Source organism: Stylophora pistillata, chromosome 1 (assembly GCF_964205215.1).
Source record: "Stylophora pistillata chromosome 1, jaStyPist1.2, whole genome shotgun sequence".
NCBI lineage: Eukaryota > Metazoa > Cnidaria > Anthozoa > Scleractinia > Pocilloporidae > Stylophora > Stylophora pistillata.
In genome coordinates, this window is record NC_142519.1 from 7,384,247 (window position 1) to 7,408,911 (window position 24,665).

General features: G+C 37.6%; 2 protein-coding genes across 3 annotated transcripts; one reads left to right on the top strand and one right to left on the bottom strand.

The window, feature by feature from the left end:
* The first annotated feature begins 249 nt into the window (after window positions 1-249).
* LOC148741067 (angiopoietin-related protein 7-like) lies at window positions 250-2,193 on the top strand. The gene is made up of 3 exons (XM_088738036.1): window positions 250-459; window positions 738-1,124; window positions 1,614-2,193. The coding sequence occupies exons 1-3, from the start codon at window positions 270-272 to the stop codon at window positions 1,883-1,885; spliced, it is 849 nt and encodes a 282-aa protein (XP_088594162.1). The 5' UTR covers window positions 250-269; the 3' UTR covers window positions 1,886-2,193.
* Window positions 2,194-17,982: 15,789 nt separating this feature from the next.
* LOC148741068 (leucine-rich repeats and immunoglobulin-like domains protein 2) lies at window positions 17,983-24,029 on the bottom strand. Of its 2 annotated transcripts, XM_088733371.1 has the most exons (5): window positions 23,562-24,029; window positions 20,698-20,856; window positions 20,271-20,556; window positions 18,969-19,268; window positions 17,983-18,628 (listed from the first exon to the last, which is right to left on the bottom strand). In XM_088733371.1, the coding sequence occupies exons 3-5, from the start codon at window positions 20,485-20,487 to the stop codon at window positions 18,147-18,149; spliced, it is 999 nt and encodes a 332-aa protein (XP_088589497.1). In that variant the 5' UTR covers window positions 20,488-20,556; window positions 20,698-20,856; window positions 23,562-24,029; the 3' UTR covers window positions 17,983-18,146. The 2 variants fall into 2 exon arrangements, with proteins under 2 accessions (XP_088589497.1, XP_088589490.1); XM_088733364.1 differs by having other exon boundaries at window positions 20,271-20,856.
* Between the last annotated feature and the right edge of the window lie 636 nt (window positions 24,030-24,665).

The following is a 24,665-nucleotide window of genomic DNA, read 5'->3' on the forward strand; positions in this document are numbered from 1 at the left end:
TACAGCCAATAAGTTTGGATGTACTACGCTCGTAAACTAGTTACCTGCTAGCAACGCTGGTGTTTGATTGCTGATTGTACTAAAGGTTTCTTCTGAACATCTGACAGAACAATCCATCCTCTGTATGAAATAGTTTCCTTGATAGATTAACTCATTTAATGACTACCTGGCTTCTATTTGCGCGTTCTAGTTTTTTTTCACCTCGGTATAATCTCTATTGCATGTCAACTGGTTGCAGCTTTAAGTTGGATCAAGCCTTAGACCAAAGAATGACTTTTGCTTCCTTAATCTCCACCATGCTGCTCTTTGCTCTGTTCTTAACGACAAGCCTTCTAACGCGTGCAGCCCCGTTAGAGTGCCACAACGAACCTGGAGGCTCCAGTAACGAGATACTGCTTCAACTTCCTAAAATTCAAAGTGAAATGGAAATTCTCAAGGAAAACGGAACATCAATAAAAGGTAAATAAATGGAAATTTCATAGGCCTTCTGATCTAAACATTTATGGAAACGAAGAGAAATTGCCTACGCCTAATAGATTATCCCAATATTTGGTATCTTTCGATACCCAATGTGAGGTTTGTTGATTGAGGTGCCGGTTCATTGGAATGCCCAGATTTCAAGGGCGACCGAAGAGAAATTTGAAATGTTATCTATCCAAGATAGGGTATAAAAGTGTTGAAAATTGTTCCGTTTGTACAACTCAGTTGAAAGAATTTGGATATTTCTCTTTGGTTAGCTAAGGACTGTGCTGACGTTTACAAGTCGGGTGGACGAATCAGCAATGTCTATACAATCGAGCCTCGTGATGGTTTAGGCGCCTTTGACGTATTTTGCGACCAGACCACTGCTGGTGGAGGATGGATAGTGCTTCAGAAGAGACTTAAAGGATCCATGGACTTCAATCGTACCTGGGAAGAGTACAAACATGGCTTCGGAAATTTCTTCACTCAGGAATTTTGGCTCGGACTGGAAAAGATCCACCGCTTGACAGGAAATGAAACGGCAAACAGACTTCGCATAGAACTAGGAGTAACTAATGAAGAGCCACTTTACGCTGAGTATGGTTGGTTTGGAATTGGAAACGAGAGCACTACCTACCGGCTGAAACTCAGCAATCGTTGGGGTAAGTCAATTTGCTTCGTTTAGCCTATCCTCATCTACTTGCTCGTCAATTATGGTCATTATTTCACCATCGTCCACATTTATCATGGCATTTTAAACGCTTCTTTCTCATGTAGCTGAATTAATATATCCCAATCAACGTCACTAAATAACAGTTTAGTGGCAAGTATGTACATTCCTTTGTCGAACTGATGAATTAAACAAATTACTAGTCTCATTGTAATCCATTTGCTACTCGATGCCGAAGCATATGATCTATAATTTGAATAGTAAGGTTAAAAAAGTAAGTGGAACTCGTATTTCTCTTCAAGTCTTTAGTTTTCTTGAGAAAACTTCCTTTTCTTTAACATGCAAAATATCTCCCAGTATTTTCATCATACTTACTAACGACAAACATAGAATTTAAAGCTTCATTAAATATGTCCAGTTTATAAAGTTGATTCTGTTATTTATTTGTTTATTTGTTTTTTTTTTTTCGGTTTTTCGATAGATGGGACTGTCAAGAATGATTCGTTTGGTTCCCATAAGAACTTCTCTTTTGCCACTTGGGATAGAGACCCTGCTTACGGCGAGTGCAACAAGGAACGTGGAGGAGGATGGTGGTACAGTAAAAATTGTGTGGTAACGTCAAACCTTAACGGTCTTTACCCAAGCAGTGGAACTCCTCTCGGCAACATCCACTGGGATCATTTAGGAAGTACTCCTGAGGCAAGTGCTCCTGAAAACACTGAAATGAAAATCAGACCAGTGGACTTTAAATAAGTGTTCTCTTACCAATAATTCAGTAAAATATTACCTGATTTGAACTCCCATTTACAAAAAAACAAGTCCTAATAGAATGATACGTGGCTTCGGGAAGAGGATTGTAATAGAATCGGCTGAGCTAGGATTTGCTTTCTACATCAGTCGCACTGAATATGTAAGTATATAACTGCCACAAAAGAAAAAAATAAATAAATAAAAGGAGATTTTCATCAGGAAACGTTCCCTCAAGATTTCTCAAAGGGGAGAAGGGTGGTTGTCAGTGAGATAGGATTGCGGTGACAACTTACGTGAAGTCTACCAGTGTTCTTCCGTCTGCAATGCAGAGGAAGGGGGGGGGGGGAAGGGGGAAAGATCGCATGCAGACGGCTCACGTACACAGGTTTGCCCGTAATGTATCTATTCATAAAAAAATAAATAAATAAATAATAATAATAATAATAATAATAATAATAATAATAGCTTTATCCTGCATAGATTCTTTGTAATCGCACGTTTTCAAAAACCTGACTTCGAAGAGCGCCGGAAAAAAAAAATGGCTTCAATATCATGAGCATTCCAGATAGCCTTAACAAATGCCCTTTTCAATGAGACGTAAAGCAAAAATCAGTTTTCAGTGATATTTGATTTTAAAGGTTCGTGTTCGAGAAGATTTCGTATGCACGATTTACTTGCATTAGAAAGTTCTTAACAGATTTCATTTAACAATTCTGCCTTCTGCCCAACACTTAATGAACGTTCTTGCTCAAAAAGGGACAGGGGAAATGAATTTTTTCCAAATAAAGTATTTCGTGCGATTAAAATAGTTTAATTGTCATCTATGGCTGAACTCGTTGTTTATCATTTTCGCCTCTTTTTGCCCGACTAGCTTCTAGATCACTCGTCCTTAGGAGGGAGCATGGGCCCTGAAGCTTTATATAATATTATTTGGATTGGCTTTATAGAAATTGAGATTCTTTAAAAATATAATTGGTTTGGTTCTTCAGACGACGATTTTAATGCTGCATGGAGGGAAAAGAGGGTCCAGGTCAGAAGCAGACACACATCAATCTCTATTATTATTCTGTCGGTTTCAGTCGACTACGATTCTTCCGCGAAATCGACTCTCAAGAGACTTTATCCCGTGTATTTTTGAATGCTACTTTCTGTGTACCATAAATTGCGCTTGGAATGTGGAAATTGAGTTAAACTATAGCTACTGGTTTCCTATCCAAATCTAATATTCTCGGTGCCTGTTGCCTTCTTTGAGTATATAGGTCAAGGTTAGCCATAATGATTTTAAAAGTTGTTGTTTTTGTTGTTGTTGTTATTGCTTTTTTTGTAATAGCGTTAGGTAATTAAGTGACAAATAAATGGCAAAAGTTTGAATTATAAGCATATGTGAGCGTAAGAGCCAACTGACCTCTAAGGATCAAAATTCTTCGTTGAAACCCCAAAAACTTTCTCGTGCACGTGAATATCATTTTGGTTTACGTTTTTCTCCTAAAAAGCACTTTGGTGAAGGCTTAAAGAAAGGGCGGTAGAGGAAACCATAACAAAGTCAACGATGACCGACAGAAGTTATTTTTGGAGAATCAAGCCCTGATGCCGTTCGAGGACAGAAACTTTAAGGTAAAAGCTTGACATGCGGCCCAGAGGGTTCTTCAATCTTATCACTCGTGTGCGGATTAAAAGAGACAATCGGATACATATAAATAACTAAAGAATTCCAAAAACATATCTCAAAAGTTGAAAACGTTAAGGAAAACAGTTTCAGGAATGGACATCAAGATGTGACCATCAAACACGGGAAATGTATTTTTAGAGAGAAACACTGAGACAGCCTCAACTATCATAAGCCATACGATGCCATTACATTAAATCTCGGTCAATGGCCTTTCGTTTTTAAGCATCGGACTCGAAAACTATGGAACCGGATAAATCACATGACTGCTAGCGTCGACATCAAAGGATAAATTACGGAGTTTTGCTCGTATTTTTTCAAACAGTTTTCGAGCCTGAGGCGATTAACTGTTTTCGTATAATTACTCAGGTGATTATAGAAATGAGCAAAGGAATGTTAAATTTTATTTGCCATTGTCACGCGTCAGTGAACAACTTATAGGCCCTGTTTACAAGCAAGGAGGGTAGCCCTTGTTCTAGGGTTACCCTAGCAGGCTGGTCAAAGATAGCCCGGGTTTACAGGCAAAATTTCGCAGGTAGGGTTACCCTACCACACGAGACAACTTACCTATGCTTGGTAACCACACGCATTGTTATCAATGTTCAAAGGGTCTGGAAACAAGTAAAAAGTTGTCCCAGGTAGGCGAGTTATCCCCACCAGAGCGTTTACAAGGCAGTTAGGGTTACCCTAGCGCTAGGGTAACCCTAGCGCTCAGTTAGGGTTACCCTAGTGCTAGGGTAACCCTAGCTGCCTTGTAAACACGTCGATGAAAAAAAGAAGAAATGTGGGAGCGTTAGGGTAACCCTCCTGCCAGGGTAACCCTAGCACTAGGGTTACCCTACCTGCTTGTAAACAGGGCCTTAGTGAGAGCCGCTCGCACGGACAACGGGTCATCCTCGGTGTAAATACTGACGAGGTTTTCTTTGTTTCATGAGGTATAGTGTTGTTGTCTTTATTTTACGTCACTTGTGAGCTTCGCGGGTTTTTATACCGAGGATGAGCCCGGACAACAGACTATTTCTCTTGTAAAAAGTCCAGTCTTTCCTCCCGACTGAGACGTAAAATTTTGACAAACATTTATTCATCTCGTTGATCTCTATTGCCTCAAAGTCAGTGGTAAATTCGGTTTGTTGTTAAAACCATTCTGTTAAGTAAATAAACTTTTGCGAAAATTGAATGTAGTTGTTTTGATTTATTCCTGCATGTCGAAATAGTCAAAATTTTCACGGGAATTTAAATGGTTTCTTTAACGTTTAGCACAATTTTCACACCTTACCTTTGAAGAGTGTCATTCCAAACTTTGTGGCGTGTTTGGTATTCCTCGGAATAGCATTTTCTTTCATTAAATTAATTTATTTTCTTTCCAATTTAGGAGGGGGACATAGCGTTTTGCGGTGTTGCGGTATTGCGGTGTTTAACTCACTTTTTTTAAATGTAATTTGCGGTGACAACTCGCATTGCGATGTTGCGGTGTTCTAAAACCTTACTGAGTACGATGTTTACAATTTCAAGCTAACGGTGTTGGGTGAAATAAATCATTTTCAGTGTTGCACTTTATCCGTTAACCTTATATAAAACTAGGTTTTGGCGATATCGTTGTTACCGGCGACCTTTCGCACGATAAGTAGATCTAATTCGATACCGACAATATTCACTAAGACACTGCTAGCAGAATTACAACTTCTCTTTAATATCCTCAGCAGGTTACAGAAAGAAGCGTAAAACTAGAAAGTAATACGTGAAAAAGAAACTGACGAGAAAATGGAACCGTTTTTGTGAATCGGCTTGTCTCGAAGAAATACATCAAAATCCTACGAAGGCACGATAAACAGAACGAAATTAAGATATATATTACCTTTGTCCAGCAACATCTCTTGAACAAAACCTCATCTTTCAAACCAGCAAACTAAATCCAACAGGGATCAACGAACGCTTTTCATTCCACTAATTTCTTCGTGTTTTTCTCGTTGCCATGTTCCCACCAATAACGTAGCTCCATTTTCTGCCTTTAAAAACACACACAACCCACAATTCCTCGATTCGCTCCGACGAAGGGCTAACGCTCGAAACGTCAGCTTTTGTAATCGTTACGGTGGCCAATTTACCATTTCAACTTTGTTGATAGATCCAAACAAAAGTAGTATTCCGACTGCTGGTTGATTCCCTTTTTTTTAATATCATATTTTAGCCGCAGAGAATTAATAAAACAGATAAAACCACTACTCTCATGTTGCAATTCGAGTTGGTTTTATTTAGTTTACTCACCAAATAGGACACAAGTAAGCTGGGTCCGGCTGCTAGACGAAGGAATCGGGATGGTAACCGACTTGAGCCATGCTTACTTTCTCTTAAAACAAAAAAAAAAAAAAAAACTGCCCAATAGACCAACAAATAGAGGTAAAAGGAAGGAACAGAATATCCTGAATATCGACTGATTTTCCGCGTGGTTCTGCCTTCCGCTTTGTCCCCAGTCTCTCGCGATCACTGGGAGATATTTAGTTAATAATTAAGGAAAACATTTACCTTCCCATCACTCCCCGCTCGCGCTCTACTCCTTTAAAGCTAAATTAAAGTATCCCTCTCTCGCGCTTTCCGCTTGTCTCGCTTGCTCTAAGTTTCCCAATTCCCACCCAGCCTTGGGAAAGTCTGAGGAGGAGACAGGCTTTTGCCGCTCCAATGGCAGTTTGTTTATGTTGTTCATCTCCCGTTGTGCTCTCGGTGGTGATGGATTGTCACCAGATCTGCAACTGGGCGTAGGTGATTATTGGTCAGGGTGTACCTACCCCTCCCTCGTTTACAAATATTACAATAAGGCGATATAGGGCCGATAGGGTTCCATGTTACTGATAATCTCACTAGAGAAAATTCTTTCTTCTCGTGACTCCGTTCGTAAGACCAGGGAGTCGCATTTGATAGATAAGGCTTTCTATGACTCTTGAATCTCGTGGCCTACACCGCCGTGAGGAATTAATGTAATCCATATCCTTTAGAATTTTTCCTTTTCTACTTTTTATGTTCTACTTCATTTCCGCCTCCCTTTTTTTAACAATTTCTATTGCTACATTCTCCATCTATATAATATTGTGATCCCTATATAGTTCAGTAACATCTGAAAACCTGATCGAAGCTAGAAGGCTGGTATGGCCAGCCCGGCGAGATATTGTTATACACATTGTTTTCAATTAGCTTTGCTCAAGCAGTAGTCTTTTGACTTCTCGTTCGAGGTTCATTTAATTTTTTGGCTCATTAGATCTCCTTTCTAGAGAGATCGGCAATGTTCACAACCAACAGGATCTTCGTCCACCGTTTTTGCAGTTAATTTAATCTGTTTCAAAGAAGAGGAAAGGCGAAGATAAGAGGGGGTATAGGTGCGATGACTTTCCATGTTATCTAAAACGTTACAAAAAAGACTTAACTGTGAGTAGGGATATCGTGCGAAAATAGCGTTTATAGAAGACATTTTTTTCTTGTGGTGGGAACCGATAAAAAAAATCCTGGCTACGCCCTTAATTTGTTTTATGGCAACAAAACAACAGAAAATTAGTCTTTATTAACACTATCTTTAGAGAAACGTTATCGAAAACTCCTCTCAAAGCCTTTCTTAGTAAAGTACCAGCAGTGAGAGTAAGGGAACAAGCCAAGGGAGTCCTTATATGTATCATGGGCAGGGTACTGTACGAACCCCTGCTATAAGCCGCATATGTTTTGGTGATGGAGGTGTAGGGGGCCGCGTACACATTCACGGACAAGAAATGGGAATCGAAACTTTCGAGTTTTAACATGGGAAATAACTAGTAAAAAATAACTGATTAAATAACGTTGGCTGCATTTTCTTAGTCCCTAAAGAGGAATGAGTCCGCAAAATTTAAGCCTATTTTTTGGGACAAAAAAGAATGCATGTGAATAGGTTTTACTCCCGTCCAAGAATCTCTTGATCATGCTATATAGGCTATTTATTTATTTATTTATTTATTTATTTATTTATTTTAATAGAGATATTAAAAAACGAAATTTTTTCAATAATATCTTATGGCACGAAATGTAAAAAGAGGCCAGTAGAGGGTAGATTTTCTTGCAACATGCATCTACCGGCACAGAACTAAATGTTTTTTCCTAGCTAGTCTATTATATATACCTGTTGTTTTTAAGACCGAGCTACTGAAAAATGTTAGTTTCTCACACTGGTTGATACTTTAATGCCCCCTTTTACGGTAAAAGTTAAATCTCATTTCAAAAAGAAATTCTTGAATACACTAGCTTCCATTTGATAGAACGTGTCTTGGAAGTTAACAAGAGTGAAGCTTTCCATGTAAGTCTGAAAAATATTTAATGTTAGCATGGCCGATTGCAAAGGTATTTCTCCAACTTTTCAATGCAACGCAACTGGCCTCTCAAAACTACTCCAAACCAACGTGTATTACTTACCTTGAGTATGAATAATGTCCTAAAGCTTGAAAATGGAATGAAATAGTACTTAGCAGCCTGGCAAGTGCTTCACTGACGTCACCTTTGTTTTCTTTTTCTTGTTTCAGGTGCTTTTCAGGACGGCGTTTGCATTGCTGTCTCTACCAAGACTAGACTTTGTGCTTCATAGACACCAAGGGCAATCCATATTTTATCCCATTAAACCGATATTAGAACATACTGGACATGGGCTAAAAAATGCAAGGATGGTAAAGGGCGCAGGAAGCGTGTGTATCGGGGGCGGGGAGGGGATCATTTGCGTTGTACAGTATTTTTTTTTTTTTTTTTTAACTGAGCATTCTACCTTAAAAACAAAAAAGAAAGGAAAACAAAAAAAGAAATGATGACAATTAATCTATGTTCTTTTGTAAACAAGGAAAAACAAAAAGAAACAAGGTGACCTTCACACTGAGCCGTGGAATGTGGCATGTCTTTCAAAACCAATGTTTGTGCGAAAGAATCAATGTGAATATCTCTAGAATATCGTACAAATAATTTTAGTCTACGAATTGGCTATCCGAGTTTCACGCGCACTCGCGTTTTGCTTCCTCTACTATCCCCGAGGGTAAATGAAGACCACTGGGACAGAAAGACGATTGAGAGACATGGGAACGAATTAGTCAGATATTAATATTTAAAGTTTGATGTAGAGGGCTCGGGTTTAAGGGATAATATTGGGCTATCTGTTATTTTGGCACGAGTTTATGCCATTATACGGCAGCTCAGTCAGCCTGATACTTACGTTTTCTTTTGCAAGTTCTCTTTTTGTTTAATTTGTTACGTTAGAGTTTAAAAGCTTTTCACATCGAATATCTCCTGTTAGTGGCGTAAGAATCATTTTGTAACCCTAAATTTTGGCTAACTTCATTTATTTATCTTTTTTTATTTATTTATATTTTTCGTGAAAATTTTTGCCAAGTATATAAGTTTGCGATAACGCAAACATTTTAAAATAGTTTGCACTTGTAGTTAATAGTTAAGATTTTGCTTAGCTCCAGCTGTTTTCTTCTTTTTCTCTTCCGTGAACAAAAACATTTCTACGGTATAAGAAAATATATAACGATCATATTGCAGAAATAAATTAGCTGTTGGTGTCATTTAAGTGTAACTGTATGTGTGTGAGGGTGGCTGGGGCAGGAGGGGGGGGGGGAGAGCGGCATGACCTTTTGAGTTTGGATATATAACTGTGTGTTGGAAAGTTTCTCTTCGCAGTTGATTCCTCTTGGACGAGTTCTTCGAGAATAGTTAAATCCGTTGATAACTTCCCGGCACGGTCAAGCCCATCTTGAATTATACTCTTTTGTTTGATATGGCTTGTTTTTTGGTTTGGTTTTTCCTACGTACATTACCAGAGGTTGGGATAATTTTCAATGTTGCAAGATGAGGGAGAGCTTTCATTAAGTACAAACAAATCGTTAAAATTGGATATTTATCGGCAAGATTTAAATTTCCAATAGAAGCTGCAAAAAATAGCCTCCCCCGTCAACAGGAGCGATCATAGAGGATTTAAGGTAATTATAAAATGTATAACTTTATTTTATGTATTATAATGCATGGTAACTGAGTCCAAGAGAAAAACGTGAATATCTTCAACATCTCAGAAATATTTCTGATTTGCACTTAGTGTTTAATATTTTTGGCGCCAGAGCGTCGTCCCAGGGAGTCCGGGGACCAACCGCTCTTTTTATTTAAAGACGCGACTAATCCAATATTTGAAATAACGATTAGCCAGAGATAACGTAAAGATCTATAAGATGTATGGAATGACCTGCGAATTGTAAGTTACATTTCATTGAACTCTCAAATGTTATTCCATATTTAAAAAAATCTGTATTTGTTTTTTAGTTTGACTTGCTTCCTCTGGCAACTAGTACGAAAATAAAAGGATCACCATACATCTGTAACCTTCAAAGCTACAGTAACGCTTTAAAACGAAAGTGCGAATCAATTACATACCAGTAAGAAGGATTCATTTCGTGCATAGCTTTGGCCAAGTAATAAATGATATATACATGTGCTCGTATTAGCAAAGATGTTAGGTTGAATAAACTATTGGGCTGTGTGGTAAATGTTTCGTGTACTACAAGTTATCAGGTTCTCATTCTTACATTGCACCAAAGGAAGAAAAAAAAAAAAAGAAAAGAATAAAAAGCGAGATCTATTAACATAGATTAGTGTGTTTTTCTTTATAATCTGTAACAAAAAGCGAAAAGCAAAACCAACAGCTGTTAATGGAAGAACCGGCACTTGCGTTGTATTTTGTGTTTGTAATAAAAGCAAATTTTCGTCCAAAAATTATGCACGCAAATGAACAATGGAAGAGATTATAATAAATTTTGGCTCGAATGATAACTATATCTTAAAAACGGTATCCAGGGGAAAGACTTTACTTCATATTGTACGCATTAGGAATTTGAGGTTACGTAATCTATAAAGAAACTTATGAAACATTATAAATGGTAATCTATTAAGAATTTGAAGTTAACTTATTAAACATTGTGAGCATTTTTGATTGACAAGTTACGTCGTAAAAGTTGCGACGTAAAACTTATTTGACAAGGTTTTGATTGACAAGTTATAAAGGTGACAAATTTTACGTCGTACAAGATACGAAGTAAAACTTATTTGATAAATTACGACGTAACGTGTAGTCAAAATTGAAGTTTACGTCATAACGCGAAGCTCCTCGTTTAAAGACGTTGAAAGTTCACTGAACGATAATCGAATTCTCGCCGTAAAATAGACGTCGGTGTATTTGAGGGCGTAACGAGGTGAATACAAGGTTTTACGTCGTAAAATTTAGGACGTGATATCTGAAAGATGAACTTGATCCCCTTGAACGTAAAAAGGTGTCAGAAAGTCAAACATGTGCTCAAAGTGTTTTGAGCAGTAATGAACTCCATAGAGATGGTCAAACGGCAGAGGGAACTTATTTCCTTGCAATTACTTATTTCTACCGCTCCTATCTATGCATGCGGCTTAACTGTTAGTACATTACCTACCTGCATTAACCTAGATTGTAAGTTTGTTAGAGTGGAAAAACAAGCACTGTTGAAGGATCAAAGCAAGAGGGATCCGATCCAAGAGATTGGGGAACTCATCATCAGACTTCTTGGTGAGTTACGTGATAGCAGAGAGTTCTCAGAGTAAACAATCAAAACCTCACTGAAAAAAAAAAAAATACTTAGAGCCGCTAGACGTTACATAATCGTAGGAAATCTTTTTTGACCTTAGCCTGATAAAGATAAATAAACACGTCTATCAATGATCGGTCCTCTAATTAACACGGCTAATTGCAAGTCTTCCATTACATAACAGCTTTATATTACAGCGTTTTTACGAAAAATATAGCTGTAAACGTCAACCAAAAATGTGCTCATGGCACTTGGAGTTGTATATATTTGTAACTAGATTAATTTTAGAGCATTTTTACCTTGTGATTAAAACGTGCCAGTCTTGTCGACGAATTATCACGACTTTTACATTGAAAGTCACACTCGTTAAAATATACCACTTTCTTCCCTATAGGAAGTTCTAGAATAACACGTTTAAAAATAAGTATCTGTCGTCACTCGTTGAGTCGTTCTTCTCGTTTGCCACTTTGCACTGTCTCTTTAATCAATGTTATTTGGTTGTCTCTTCAAAAACGAATTTAATCTCTCTCGGAGGACAAAGAGAATGAAGATCTTGTTCTAGTCCACATCAATCATTGCTAGAAATCTATCAGTCTGTCGGTAATTATTCTGATTACCGTAATTTTCAAGAGACATAATCTTATAGAATTTTACATACCCCGTATTCTGCCTCATTGGAAGTTTCAAACTAGCACTTCTAATTGAACAATGTGTTGCAATTAATTCAATTGTTTTCCTGTATTTGTCAATTTTCGCTGCCTCGTTAACAAATATTGATCTGGATTATTCTTCAATCAACGAGTTTAATCCAACCCGAAGGGCAAAAGAGGGTAATGGTTAGTATCTGACGCATATCACTTACTTTTATCCATCTATTGATGATTCTGTCTCGCAGTTTTGAGAAGATTCTTACCATATCCCACGTTCCTTGCATATGATACTGACTTTCGTCTGAAATTTGAATCACAAGGTTGAAACTTTGTTACTGACTTCCAATCCAAATGATATATTATGTCCTCAGAGCCTCGCACTGAAGAGCAAACGTTAAGTTTTATTTGGTGAGGGTTGGTCATAACTCGGACTTGTTGAATGGCTGCGTAAGTGAGTAAGTCAAACACATCGCTGTTAAGGTTTAATTTCATAGACGACCGATTTTGATGCCTCGTTAACAATCCTGCCAATTAAATTTAAGATTTCTACGGCTGACCAACGTGTTCTTAAATTAGTAATAATTTTGTAATAGGAAATGACTTCCTTGCAGAACTTTACATATCTACTGAGTGGGAGGGCTAAAAATATTCTAAATCTATCGTCCCGTCAAAACTGCTAAACTCACTTAGTAAGTAGTATTTAATCATATGTCGCCCTTTCCTTTTCTTTTTTGTTATTTCAGCTCGCATTCCGCAGGTTGGTAGTGCTTTTTCCAGCCCTGTTCATGCAATCACGTCCGGCCCACATATGGGTACATTTCTTCTTGACCAACTGATTACCTCAGCCACACGTTCAGTTGATAAGGAGAAAAGTCCTCATTTTGCTTCACCGCCGACGATATCGAGAATATTCTTTAAAAAAATTACATGAGATAAGTTTGAGTGTGACGTCCGAACTCAATAAATCTCACACTGAGCATAAGTTTCATACTAATTTTTTTTTTTTAACAAGAAGTGGTACATAATCTAGCTTTAGATGTAGTTGACACAATTCTTCACATTTTTTTTTCACCGACGTCTCTGATATACAAAAATCGCAATTACTGATGATCAACCTTCGATGTATGCCCGTGCAAATAGAACTGATCCAAAAGTACACTTTTTTTTATACCCTTTTCATCAGGTCTTTAATTTACGTTTGACGAAGTGTCATCATGGGAAACACCCTTCTTACTATGCCCCCTTTGGACTTCGGATCCAAGTTGATAGACTACTCGAGAGCCAAATAGCTCCAAGTCAATTCAAAATGTCTATGCTAATAGGTATATCACATTAATATTAGTTGATATAGCAACTCTTTTAAGGAAATACAAAGCGAAAAGGGTCCACCCACTATCTAGCCTCGTTTTCACGCTGAGAGGATAGCTCTTTCAAATCCATTTAAACTTTACTTTAAAAAAGAGCAATCCTAGTTTTTGCAGAAGAATTTAGTGTAAATTGATTATTTCTAACACAAAAACGTTCATTCTTCCCTTGAGATGACAAGCTCTTTGCAGGGGGCTTCTGCTGTTTGTAAACGATAGTAAAACTGTAGTAATTAGTACTTACCTAAGAGTGTTTTTGCATTTTCAGTGTCACATGACCAGTCACGTTACATGTTTCATGGTTTTATAGAGTAAGCAAAGTTCCTGTTATGAAACTGACTTCATACAATAATTTTAGTCTTAAAAAACATAGTCAAAAGGCCAGGGAATCTCCTTTTTTAGAAGTCAGCCTCGTTTTCATGCTGAACAGTGGTTTGTCCACGAAAATACCCTCTTAACGCAAAACCTATACGACAATTTGACGTTACAAACTACCTAGCGTTAATCAGCAGGTCTTCCTCTATCAAAACGTACTATCAAACCTTTTCTAACTCGTGGGTTGTGCGAAACCTTCATTTTCCAGTCCTGGCTTCCGGACTATTATTCGGCCAAGCCTGTTTGGTCAAGATGGCTGGATATTAGCCTCGTTCTTTTTACGCATTTTTTTGCAGGAAAAAAAATCAAAACAAAAAACAAAACAAAAACAAAAAAAGGGCAGTATTCAGCCATCTTGACCGAACAAGCTTGGTTCCGTATGATGCACGATCCTCGCAGTAGAGAGCGCTATTTATCCAATAGCGAAAATCAGACCTGAAAAAAAATCAGGCCTGTACGGATTAGTTAGTATACTATCTGTAGTACACTAACTAATCCGTTTGCAGCCGCATAATTTGCATTGCCAGTTGATTATTATGATGGTCCATTTATACCTTTTGATAACCGTGGTCAGTTGGAATTTCTAAGAGGAAAGCTCTGCCACAGTTTAAAAGTTTACTTGACGATTTTTACGGAGTATCTAAATGAAACAAGTATAAGGCATTTCATTGATTTCATAGAGAGATAAATAATATCTATCAATAAATTAGAACTAACTAATTCATATATTGACAAGTATCAGTTTAATAAGTTGAAATTCAAATCACAAAACTGAAGAGAAAGCTTTACAAGTCTTACAAGTGATTTTATTTTTCCTTTTCAGGTCATTTATACCTTTTTACGTATGTAATAAGCATTTCTTTTGGTAAAGCTGGTTCTATATTTACTACGGTATGTTTTTAAAGCGGTGTTGGAATAGGGTCAAATACCGTTTGAAAGGGGCTTAAGAGCTATGTTTGACAAAAACTACATATTAGGTCATGCCGGAGACAAATTCGCGGCAAAAGTCTTTGCACGCTCCGCCCCTTTTTTAATCATTTTCTCTTATCCTCATTTATCTTCCCCCTTCCGCCAAAATGCTTAAAGAAACCGGCAAAAGGCACCTGTATAGAGCACTACTTTAGTGGTGACTATAGCGAAAGAGAAGTGCAAGTATACGGAGTCGGGACGCTTTTGCGTAGAAAACCGAAGAGAATTATCCCTGTTAAAAGAAAGAGTGCGAAGGTTTTTTTGTAAAACGAGGCAAACTTTATCTAGTCCAATTTCTTTACCATGACCCCACTTTCTAAACTTTTATTTTACCTTTTACTGACAAAAACGATATAAAATGAGGAAATAAAGACAATCGCACGACAATCTAAACCTTTGACGAAGGGAAAACGTTTGAGGTGTCAGCTTTAGAATCCTCCACCGACGCAGCACCACAGCTTCTTTAGAAGGTCTTAAAACTTTTAGACTGGTCGTCATATCCTTCTAACCAATGGAAAAATTGTCGACAACTTATGGCAATAATAGATCGAGACTGTAAATTCAAGGGAATCATTTTCTTAAGTTGGACAAACGATAAGAAGTGATAAGACTCTTCTTGGGGCTTACATACTTTCGCATTTACATCGGCACGAGCACTTTATTTCAAAAATTGACGAAGGTGAAGAATCTGGCAGCTTGCTAATAAATAATTGTTAGAAACCAGACAAAATTATGTAGGATGAGGAATAGCCAACTCGGCTATTAGCTAAAGCTGATTCCGGCTTAAACGAGTCAGTTTTGTTGAATTCATTTAAGAAACTGTTTTAGGATGATTTTATTATATCTAATTTTACTTCATTTCCTAATAAAACATATGTTCGACCTTTCGAGAGATGAACCAAGGAGTTGAGTCGAGCACATGAAGTAGAGGCTTCCTTCATTTGTTGAACAAGAAAATCTTGACAGAGTTTTCAAAGGGTTTCACTTGTTTGGGGTGGTGTATCGTATTTATCCCGATCCTCTACGTTTGAACAGACGTGGATGTCTGCTGTTTCAGATCACATTTCCGTGAAATATTCCTGCAATCTTTGACATCATCAATCCTACCCACTTTATCTGGCACGCCTCTTCTCATATCAAACTTCAAGCTTGTGTGCTATTATTATTATTATTATTATTATTATTATTACTATTATAGACCACTTTCATAAATAGCTGCTGGATTAATATTCTTTTGTTTAAATTTAAATTAGCCTTTCTGGCCACGTTCTCCAGTACAAAATTCAAATGAATACATTATCTCAAGCGAGGCCAGAAAGGCTATTTTAAATTTAAACAAAAGAATATCAATCCGGCAGGCATTTACGAAAGTGGTCAATAGTCTTTGGCAAAAATTTAGAATTTCGTGCGATAGCTGATTGGTTGGTTCGGAAGTTGTAACGAAGGCTATTTTTAGTTTTGATTACCTGACGTTGAATACCATGAGAATGATAGCTGCTTGGAGGCTCCGCTAAATGAGACTTTTCCCCAACGCGGCGCTGTTGAATCGATTTGTATCAGCGTCCGCTTCATTACAGCAGTGATTAGCAAGCCATTTTTCGGCATATGGATAGAAATAAACTAGTGTTTGACTTTTATGGTATATTCTAAAACATTTATTTACCACAGTGTGGGCGAACTGTGTTGGACAATTACCGCGCCTGTGCCTCTAAGCTCAATAAAAATCCATCACTTTTCACCTCTACTTCAATGAATAATCATTTAAAATCTAGAGAGCTTAGGGACAACAAGTCCCTAATTAGCTGTGGTCATTATGGATTGTGTATAGCTCGTTCCATCAAGGTTCCATTTCAGACGTATTTTTCTCCATCGTGCACAACAGGAGCTTTTCTTCAACCCTTTCCATGTTATTGGCTTCGAGCGATGGGTTCTTTTCAGCATCCTGCGCAATTAAGACTGTTGGGTATTTGCCATTGTGCATATGAACACTCACGATGTTTTCTGTCTCTCCTGCTGATGTTTATTAAATGAGAAAGAAAAATTACCAATGAGGAACTTTAGAGGCGTGTTGATGCGCTGTTTCTTTATTACCTTGTTTTGTATCTTTTTCAAATCCTTTTTCCGGTCTAAGTTAACAAATAGATTAGTAATTGTACTTTAACAGTGCAGTCCCTGTTAACGAATGAACACACGGCTAAGCGCGTTCCAGTACGTAGTTTTTAAAGTGATCGTCAGACGAACAAGTAGGTGAAAAAAATGATTTTCTGAGACTTTATACGTATACTTATGAAAAGGAAATATATCCAGTAAAAGTAGTGTTTCCAACGCCAGTCAAAGAACTGCATAGTCATCGGAGGTACCTTAAACATACTTGAGATATTTGAGCTCTAGCCCCGCACACCTAAGCATATTCAAACGTGTCAGTTTCGTTGCAAACTGAACGAAGCTTATATTTGCATTTTCGTTTTTTTTATTTCAATTGTCCGTGCCATTGTATTCTTATTTGGAAATCCATACAGTTTGATTCCAAAAGCCTTCGTTTCCATGTGTCCACAAAAAAATTGAAGCGTTTCAAAAACGATGCGTTTATCAATACCACTATTAAAACCAGTTTTCATTCGCGTTTACAAGCATTTTTTAGAGTGGAAGACACGGAAAACGGAATAAAAAAAATGCTTTATGATACGAAAACGCATTACAGTAGTGTGGATGCACCTTAGAGAATCAAAGTGAAGAAAATGCAGTGAGAGCCTCGACGCGAAGTTTCTCATCTTGATGTTTGGATGTTATTTTTGTTTTATTTTTGTTTCTTAAATGAAGAAGAAAAATTACGGCAAAAGTGAACGGAGAATCGAACAAACAAACATTACCTTTTTGCCAACTTTATATCGCTTGTACCACAAAAGCCCCAAAACACTATTGATAAGCAAGGTTGCCATCACACAAGCTGCAGCGATTACTATTGCAATCTGAGTAGTTGGGCTTTCTTGCAATCTTGTTTCTGTAATTTCTGTGAGATGAGACGAAAATCAAACTACAACTTAAGACCTTTGATGGCCAAATTGGACGACCGCGATGTGCGAGTCCAATTTGTCAATCACGATCATGATTATTTATAGCATTGGATGACATGAATTCCTGTTACCAATCAATTACAAGCAATACAGTTTCCGAGAAAAGCAAAAAGTAGTCATAAAAAGCGCTTCTGATTCCAACTGTTAAACAACTAACCATTACAATATTCGACAAACGCACACTTGAGAGAGCTTCTATAATTTTTCTGAAATCCTCAACTCTGGGAAGTTTGCCATTGTTAACGACACTGTAATCAATTCTGTAATTGGTGGATTTATTTGAATATGCTAATGTGATTGGCTGATATAACCGTTCGATTACAAGTACCCCATTACGACCAACTTTCCGCTTACAACACTGTAGAATTAAAAAAAAAGGAAAAAAAAAAAAAAACAGTGGTAAGGAGGGGGGGGGGGGGCAGATTATCAATCAATCACATTCGAAGATGGTTACATTAATTATTACTCATTGGGAGAGTTTAGGATGGCTGATTATTATGATCGTCAATTACGTCGTACATGCATGAAGAGTATAAAGGCAAGGCGATAACAAAAATATAATTAAGTCTTAGATCGGTAGTTTTACAGGTGACTCAATCCTACTGCATGACTTGTGGTGGAAGAAGTTTGAAAATATTAACTGACAGTGCTTTGAATGGGAATTTATTATACGTTTTATTACCATAAGGCCTGCATTTAAATTTTGTGAGGTCGATAAATATTTTCGAAAAGAAAGTACGAACTGTTTCTTTGATTTCAAGAACTTGCCTTCCTCTGTGTGTAAGGGAACCAATTTTGGCTTCCTCTTTCCAGTTATCAAAGGGTATTTTGTGTGGCATTGATATGTGCCTTCAACTTCCATCTTCTCGTTTATAAACTTTATGCTTTGTATGCTATTGCATTCTGTAGCATCTGAAGTTACGATGGCCTTTAACCTTGGATTATTCTTAATCCATGTCATATTTGGCTTTGAATGAGCAGTGGCATTGCAGCTGAAAATTGCAGTGGCACCAGCTGAATGGCTTTTGTTTTTTGGGTCTTCCAGCTTTTCTGTAATTTGTATAAAAAAGTACAATAGTAATTTCAAGGGTTAGAGGAAATTGATATTATCTTAAGATGGGATTTTTAAAAACAAGGCAAGCGGAGCAAATGTAAAACTCTCTACTCGCGAAGACTTAGGGGCACAACCTAAGTAGTAGTCATAGTTCTTGTTTCCAAGGGACTACTTTAGCGATTAGCGCAAAGAATGAGCCAAACTAATTCGCCCTATTTGACAAAGCATGCCCTTGACCTTTAAAACAATTTTTTGTCGATCATCCAAATGAATGAAGTTAGGTCGTAAGCATAACCTAAACCGAGTCGCCATATTAGCTTATCATGTAAATCTGACCTAAATTCTTTGGAATTAGGAAGGCAACTCCTGATTCTTTTACACCAACGACGTTCTCTGCAATGCACTGATATCTTCCATTCTTCTGTGCTTTTGTTATTTCAAGGCTGCTATTGTTTATGTCGTCTTGAACAGCACGTGCTACATGTGTATGGTTGGATTGTATGTGATGCGACTTATTGTCCTTTATCCAGTGGATTGTTGGCAGTGGGAGACCCTTAGCAGCGCAGTGAAAAGTTGCAGTGGAATTGATCGTGACACTTTGGTTCATTGGAGCCTCCACGAATTCTGGTGCAGACCCTGAAAGGAAAGTGGGAACTGATATAAACACAGTCAACTCTCTCGTAAGCAGACGCCCTCGGGAAATGGATATTAGTTTCCATTCTTAGAACTGTCCGCCTCCGACGGCCTGCTTTCCCGCGGACAAATAGAGAATTGACAAAACCAATCCCCACTCTTCTGTTTCTCTGTCAAAAGGTATATTTTTCTTGATTTGCAAAGTCAAGATAAATTTTATCGCCACTGGTCAACTTTTATCCATGGGGTGTCGGCTTACTAGAGAGTGTAAACAAAAGAAAAACAAAATTTTCAATTTCAAGCGTCCGTGTCTGTCTGCGAGAAAGTGTTCGCTCACATGGATGTTTAAATACAGAGTATGACTGGAGGTCAACAATGTTCAAAACTAAAGTGAAACCACTAGGTACAACGTTAACCGAGTGGTTCACAGCAAAGTTTTCAACATTTCCGGCGTCGTTTCTTTGGTCAATAAGGTTATAAAAAATGGAAAAATCAGTGGTCAATTTGTTTTTTACAACCACATTTAAATTTTTGTGCCCTTGCTTCGGCGCCGATAAGTATGGGCTTATCCGCCTTTCGAAACCGGATTTCTATTTCTGAAGATGTTTCCCCTGGTTTTTCTTCCATCTCGACAGGTTCTTCTCCAAAAATTTCCCGTGCACAATTTCTCTTAAAATTTGGCAGCTTGTTACCGTTGATATCTCAGAAATTTGTAACTGTTTTAAAACAATTTTTTCTCCGACTGGTAAGGATTTCCGAGCATTGCTTTACATGTAATTTGCACTCGTGCTTTAACTTTGCGCTCTTGTTACATGAAAAATGCACTCGTTTTCATCCAATCACACGTAGGTAATTTGTTTATGTATACCATTATTTCATCAACAAAGCGCTTTATCTGTTCATTACTTTAGCTATAAAAAGGAAAAAAAATACCCACCTTTCCCAAACAAGAAACGTAGCATGTTTACCGTAATGCGTACGCGTAGGTATGATGAAAATACTTACCTATCGCAAATAATTGCCTTGTGCAGTGATTCTTATAAGGATTGCCCGCTTGGCAAGTGTAGATGCCAAATTCGTCAACTGTCAGATTTCTAGGTACCAATGGGCAGCTTAGTCTACGTTTATATTGATGTATACTTGAAGGCTGCTGACACTTTGCTCCGACTTCTCTATCCTGTGGGTCGTACCACTGAATATACTTCTCGGTTCCGCTGTACATGTCAGGGTTACAGAGGCACCAACGGCTAGACTGTAATTTTCCGAATTTGAAGTGATGTCGACAACGGGTCTTGCTGTGCAAGATATAAAATTAGTGGGTAAAACAAATTTAATAGATCTCTACCCCAACTGAGGAGGTCAAATTTTAAGCCAAAAATAAAGTTCAAAAGAATAGGCCATACTCTTCGTGCCAGAAAGTTTCACTACTTACTTTTTAAGTTGGAATTGCAAGCTTCGCTTCTGACAAAAGGAAGATTCCACAAATTCCCGGCAATAGTTAATAGTAATACCCACTTTGTTGCTTTTCCTAACCAAGAATCACCCACCATCATGAAATGTCAAGAAATGTGTGCTATGGTGTATCCGGAGCCTGCAAATGAAACCGTCCATTGGATAAAAGGTATTGACGGAAATCAACAAAGAGCAGGATTACTTTTAAAAGGGAAGGAAAAGTCATCTTAAGAAAATGCTTTTCTAAATACATTTCAAATTTCTTTTTTAGACGAGATCTTACATATAAATAAAGAGAATAACCGCTTTAGATTTTTCACTCGTTGAGACGAGGGCGAATCAGTAGGGGAAGAACCTGAAACTAGGAGCTACATTAAAAATATGACGAAACTCATCATTGTGCGGTTGCTATTGACAGCGATGAGTTGATGATCTATCTCAGACATGTATTAGTTTTTTTTTTTTTGTTTGTTTGTTTGTTTTTTTTTTTTGTTTGTTTGTTTTTTTTTTTTCTATAATATCCTCTGGTACCCCTTTGTATTTATTTGTTATTTGACTGCACCAGATACCAATAAAATCTAAACTTCCCTTGGTTTAACCAGTTGCATTATGGTAAACAAGTATATTCTTAAATGTAATTTGGTAATATCAACTAAGTTGAAATTGTAAATTGGCCACCGTGAAGAGTTGAAAAGCAGCGTTTCGAGCGTTAGCCTTTCGTCAGAGCAAATGGACGAATTGTGGGTTGTGTGTGGGTTTATATGCAGAAACTGAATCTACGCTATTGGTTGCGGCATGGCCGGACGAGAAAAACACGAATAAATTATTGGAATGAAAAGCGTTCGTTGATACCTGTGGGATTAAGAGTGCCGATTTGGAAGATGACCTTTTGTTCGAGAGTTTTGCGGCTTTCCGAGCTACCTAAATTTAAGGAAAGACCGCAGATTGCCATATGCTGCTTAGAATGATAAGGTAGATTAAAGTGTCTAGCGACTGGTTTTGAAGCGTTCTTGTCATATCTTTCTACGTCGCGAAGGTGTTCTTGGAATCGGTCACCTACTCGTCTTCCTGTTTCGCCAAGGAATGGCTTTTTGCAATAAGTGCAAGTTAGACAATGGTCATCCATTATGATATTCAACTCTGGCATCTACATCTTGATGGCAAAACTCCCATATTATGTCGTCTTAATATTCTAAGCAGTCAAGCTTAAGGCTTTATCTAGCTGATCTACGCCGGGATAGCTGAAGACTAATTTTGAATACAAATGTTATTCCCACCGTCATGTCAACGATCTGCCCAAACCCTCATTAATGTCCATCAAAGGCGCAATTTTGCGTACGCTTTGAAACTGGATAGATTTGAAGAACACTTGACATTTAGTGACACTGATGATGTTCTTGTCTTGTTCCAGTCGCTCTCGCACTTTTAGTGGGCGCAATAGTATCTGGAAAACTTTAACTAAATTCAAATGTATGTTTTGAAGTTGTGTCTCTTTGTTTATTTGCTGCAATGACGTGTGTGAATCTTGTCGTTCTTTCACAGAAAAATGTTAACTGTAGTTAAATGAGACACTTTTTCTTGCTCGAAACCAAGAGATTTAATGCGCTTTTCCGTTTTGAACTTAACGGTGGAAATGTTCAAATTCAAGGGACTTGCGAAAGTGTATTTGTAGTAGAATTCGTAAAGTTCAATTCAAAACGCCGAACTTCACGGTTTTACAACGAACAAATTGCATTAGAGAATTCAGATATGAAATGAATGAACGAATGTTACATCGATTGTTGTAAATTTTTATTGCATAAACCTCTCGTTTTGATTTGTAGAGTTACTTTTTGTGAAAAATTAACAAATTGCAAGCGGTTTTTAGGCTGCGTGACAATCCATCACAAAAAAAAAAAACATATTTAGTACCAGAAAAATCATTTCGAAATCATTTTGTTCGGAAAACTTAAGTGAATTGAGGGGAGGGGGAAAGAAAGAGTACATTTTGATCATTACAGTCGTGTGTGTTTGTTTGGTGGGGCAACTTGTCATTTAGACAGTTTTTGGGCTCTCAGATTTCATATTCAAAGACCTCTTTTTCTTTCTTTTTTTTTTTAACGTCCAGGAGAAAACAAAAACACCACATATTTAGTATCTTACTCGATATTTACAAAAAAGATGAATGCCTGCATGTCGCGGAACTGTTCGATTAAAAGTGCTATCTTATCCACCTGAATTTTATCGATTGAGGACGCACCTGATGTGAAGCGATGTTGATAACGATGCATTTTCGCCGTTCTTTTGTTCTCGCCATTTCATTTTTGCCATCTGAGGCATATGTTAAGCAGTAGTAAAGAAAAGGATATGATACAAGACATATTCAACCTGGGTTTAGGGGTGAAACAAGCCATGGCGTAAATAGACAGCTGAGGCACGACGAAAGACAAATCCAGAAATAGTGGTTAAAGCAGAACTGTTGCAATAGTGAAGAAAAATAATCTCCATATATAACGAACCAGGAGTGAGGTTGTGGCAAATACCAGAGTCGATAAGGCGACAGAGATTGGGGGTAGGGATATGGAATGCAGCAGCAGCGATAAGAAACATTTAGCTGCCTTGTTTGGAATGTAACAGTGAGCTAAGGAATTTTCATTAAAATTCGAAGTAGTGAGAAAAAATGCTTGTATGAGAAACAAGAGCAGTTTAGCGTGATTTGACGTTTGGTGTTACTGAGTCAGACGGTTAGTATGAGGAAATATGGTGTAGAAGCGCTGAAGCAGTACTCCTAAATAATAATGAAAATAAATTCGTGCTGACTTGATGATTGTAGTTACTCGAGAAGAAAAATGAAAAAGTTAAAACCTTCTTTGAAGACGACCTGCAGCAATGACGGCAAAAGGACAGATTGCCAGAGGGAAGCCTGTAGTTGAAGCCACTTTGATCGCGCTGATGATGAGGGAGACGCTTTTGACTACAACATTACTCCTTTTATATCAGGTCCCAAAAGTCCTCGTTCAAAAAAAAAAAAAAAAAAATTATCAGTCTTAGCAAGTCTATCCGTCCTCAGACAAGGATATCCAATTGTTGCCGCAATGTCGAGTTTTAAGTTAGCGGAAACTTATGCACGAACACCTCTACCTGTCTACAATTATCCTGTCTTTAAAATCTATACTTCTACATATGTACAAATAGGCTCGGTCCTTCAGATTATTTGTTATTACGAAAATACAGAAAATAAAGCTTATTGCCATTGTCATTTTGGCCCGAGCGGCTTTAGGAATGTTTTTGCAAGTAGAGATATGAGCGCACTTATCCAAGAAAAGGATATTGGTCAACCCCTCTTAACGACTAAGACGGCTTTGAGTATACTAGGACGATGAAAGACGGTTTCGCAAACTTGAAAACAACGGTTCAAGTAAAATTCCTGACAAAGCGCTTTCTAGAAATGAGGCCGAGTTTTATTTCTGTTCTTGAAAGGGATCGAAGATTGGATTTGAGAGGGAGACAGAATTGATTCAGCTTGGATTATTTCGTCTCAGACGTTGAAAAAAGGTCAGCCTAATTTCATCCGTCTCAAGTATATCCAATTTTTGCCAAAATCCGGAGATTTGCTCTTAATTTGATTTTCCACTCTCCATCTTTAAACTTTATTCGTCTATTTCAACTAGTTCATAGCCAAGTGCGTTTACAGTTCACTTTAATTGTTATTACAAACCATCAATCGGTAAGTTTCCAGTTAGAAATTTGCAGTACTGAGATATGAACACACCTCTGCTGTTGTCGCGTTAAAAGGAAAGGAACGTTTTCTCCATGTTTCTAGAATTAGAACATATGAAAGGATTCCATACATTTCGCTGTTCAGCTTTTCGCAAAAACTTCCTTAATATCCTCTTGCCTGTTGAAAAGTAAATGAATAAACACTTAATAAAGTATGAAGTTTTAACCACTTCATTAGCCTCTACTTTA

What these genes read in the sequence shown, in the direction of transcription:
- LOC148741068 (XM_088733371.1), bottom strand. Translation starts at nt 20,487, where the DNA reads ATGTACAGCGGAACCGAGAAGTATATTCAGTGGTACGACCCACAGGAT. An exon ending in AAGGCAATTATTTGCGATAG is followed by an intron (nt 19,269 to 20,270) that starts GTAAGTATTTTC and finishes CTTTCCTTTCAG; the next exon opens with GGTCTGCACCAGAATTCGTG. An exon ending in CCTAATTCCAAAGAATTTAG is followed by an intron (nt 18,629 to 18,968) that starts GTCAGATTTACA and finishes TACAAATTACAG; the next exon opens with AAAAGCTGGAAGACCCAAAA.
- LOC148741067 (XM_088738036.1), top strand. Translation starts at nt 270, where the DNA reads ATGACTTTTGCTTCCTTAATCTCCACCATGCTGCTCTTTGCTCTGTTC. An exon ending in AAACGGAACATCAATAAAAG is followed by an intron (nt 460 to 737) that starts GTAAATAAATGG and finishes CTCTTTGGTTAG; the next exon opens with CTAAGGACTGTGCTGACGTT. An exon ending in GAAACTCAGCAATCGTTGGG is followed by an intron (nt 1,125 to 1,613) that starts GTAAGTCAATTT and finishes GTTTTTCGATAG; the next exon opens with ATGGGACTGTCAAGAATGAT.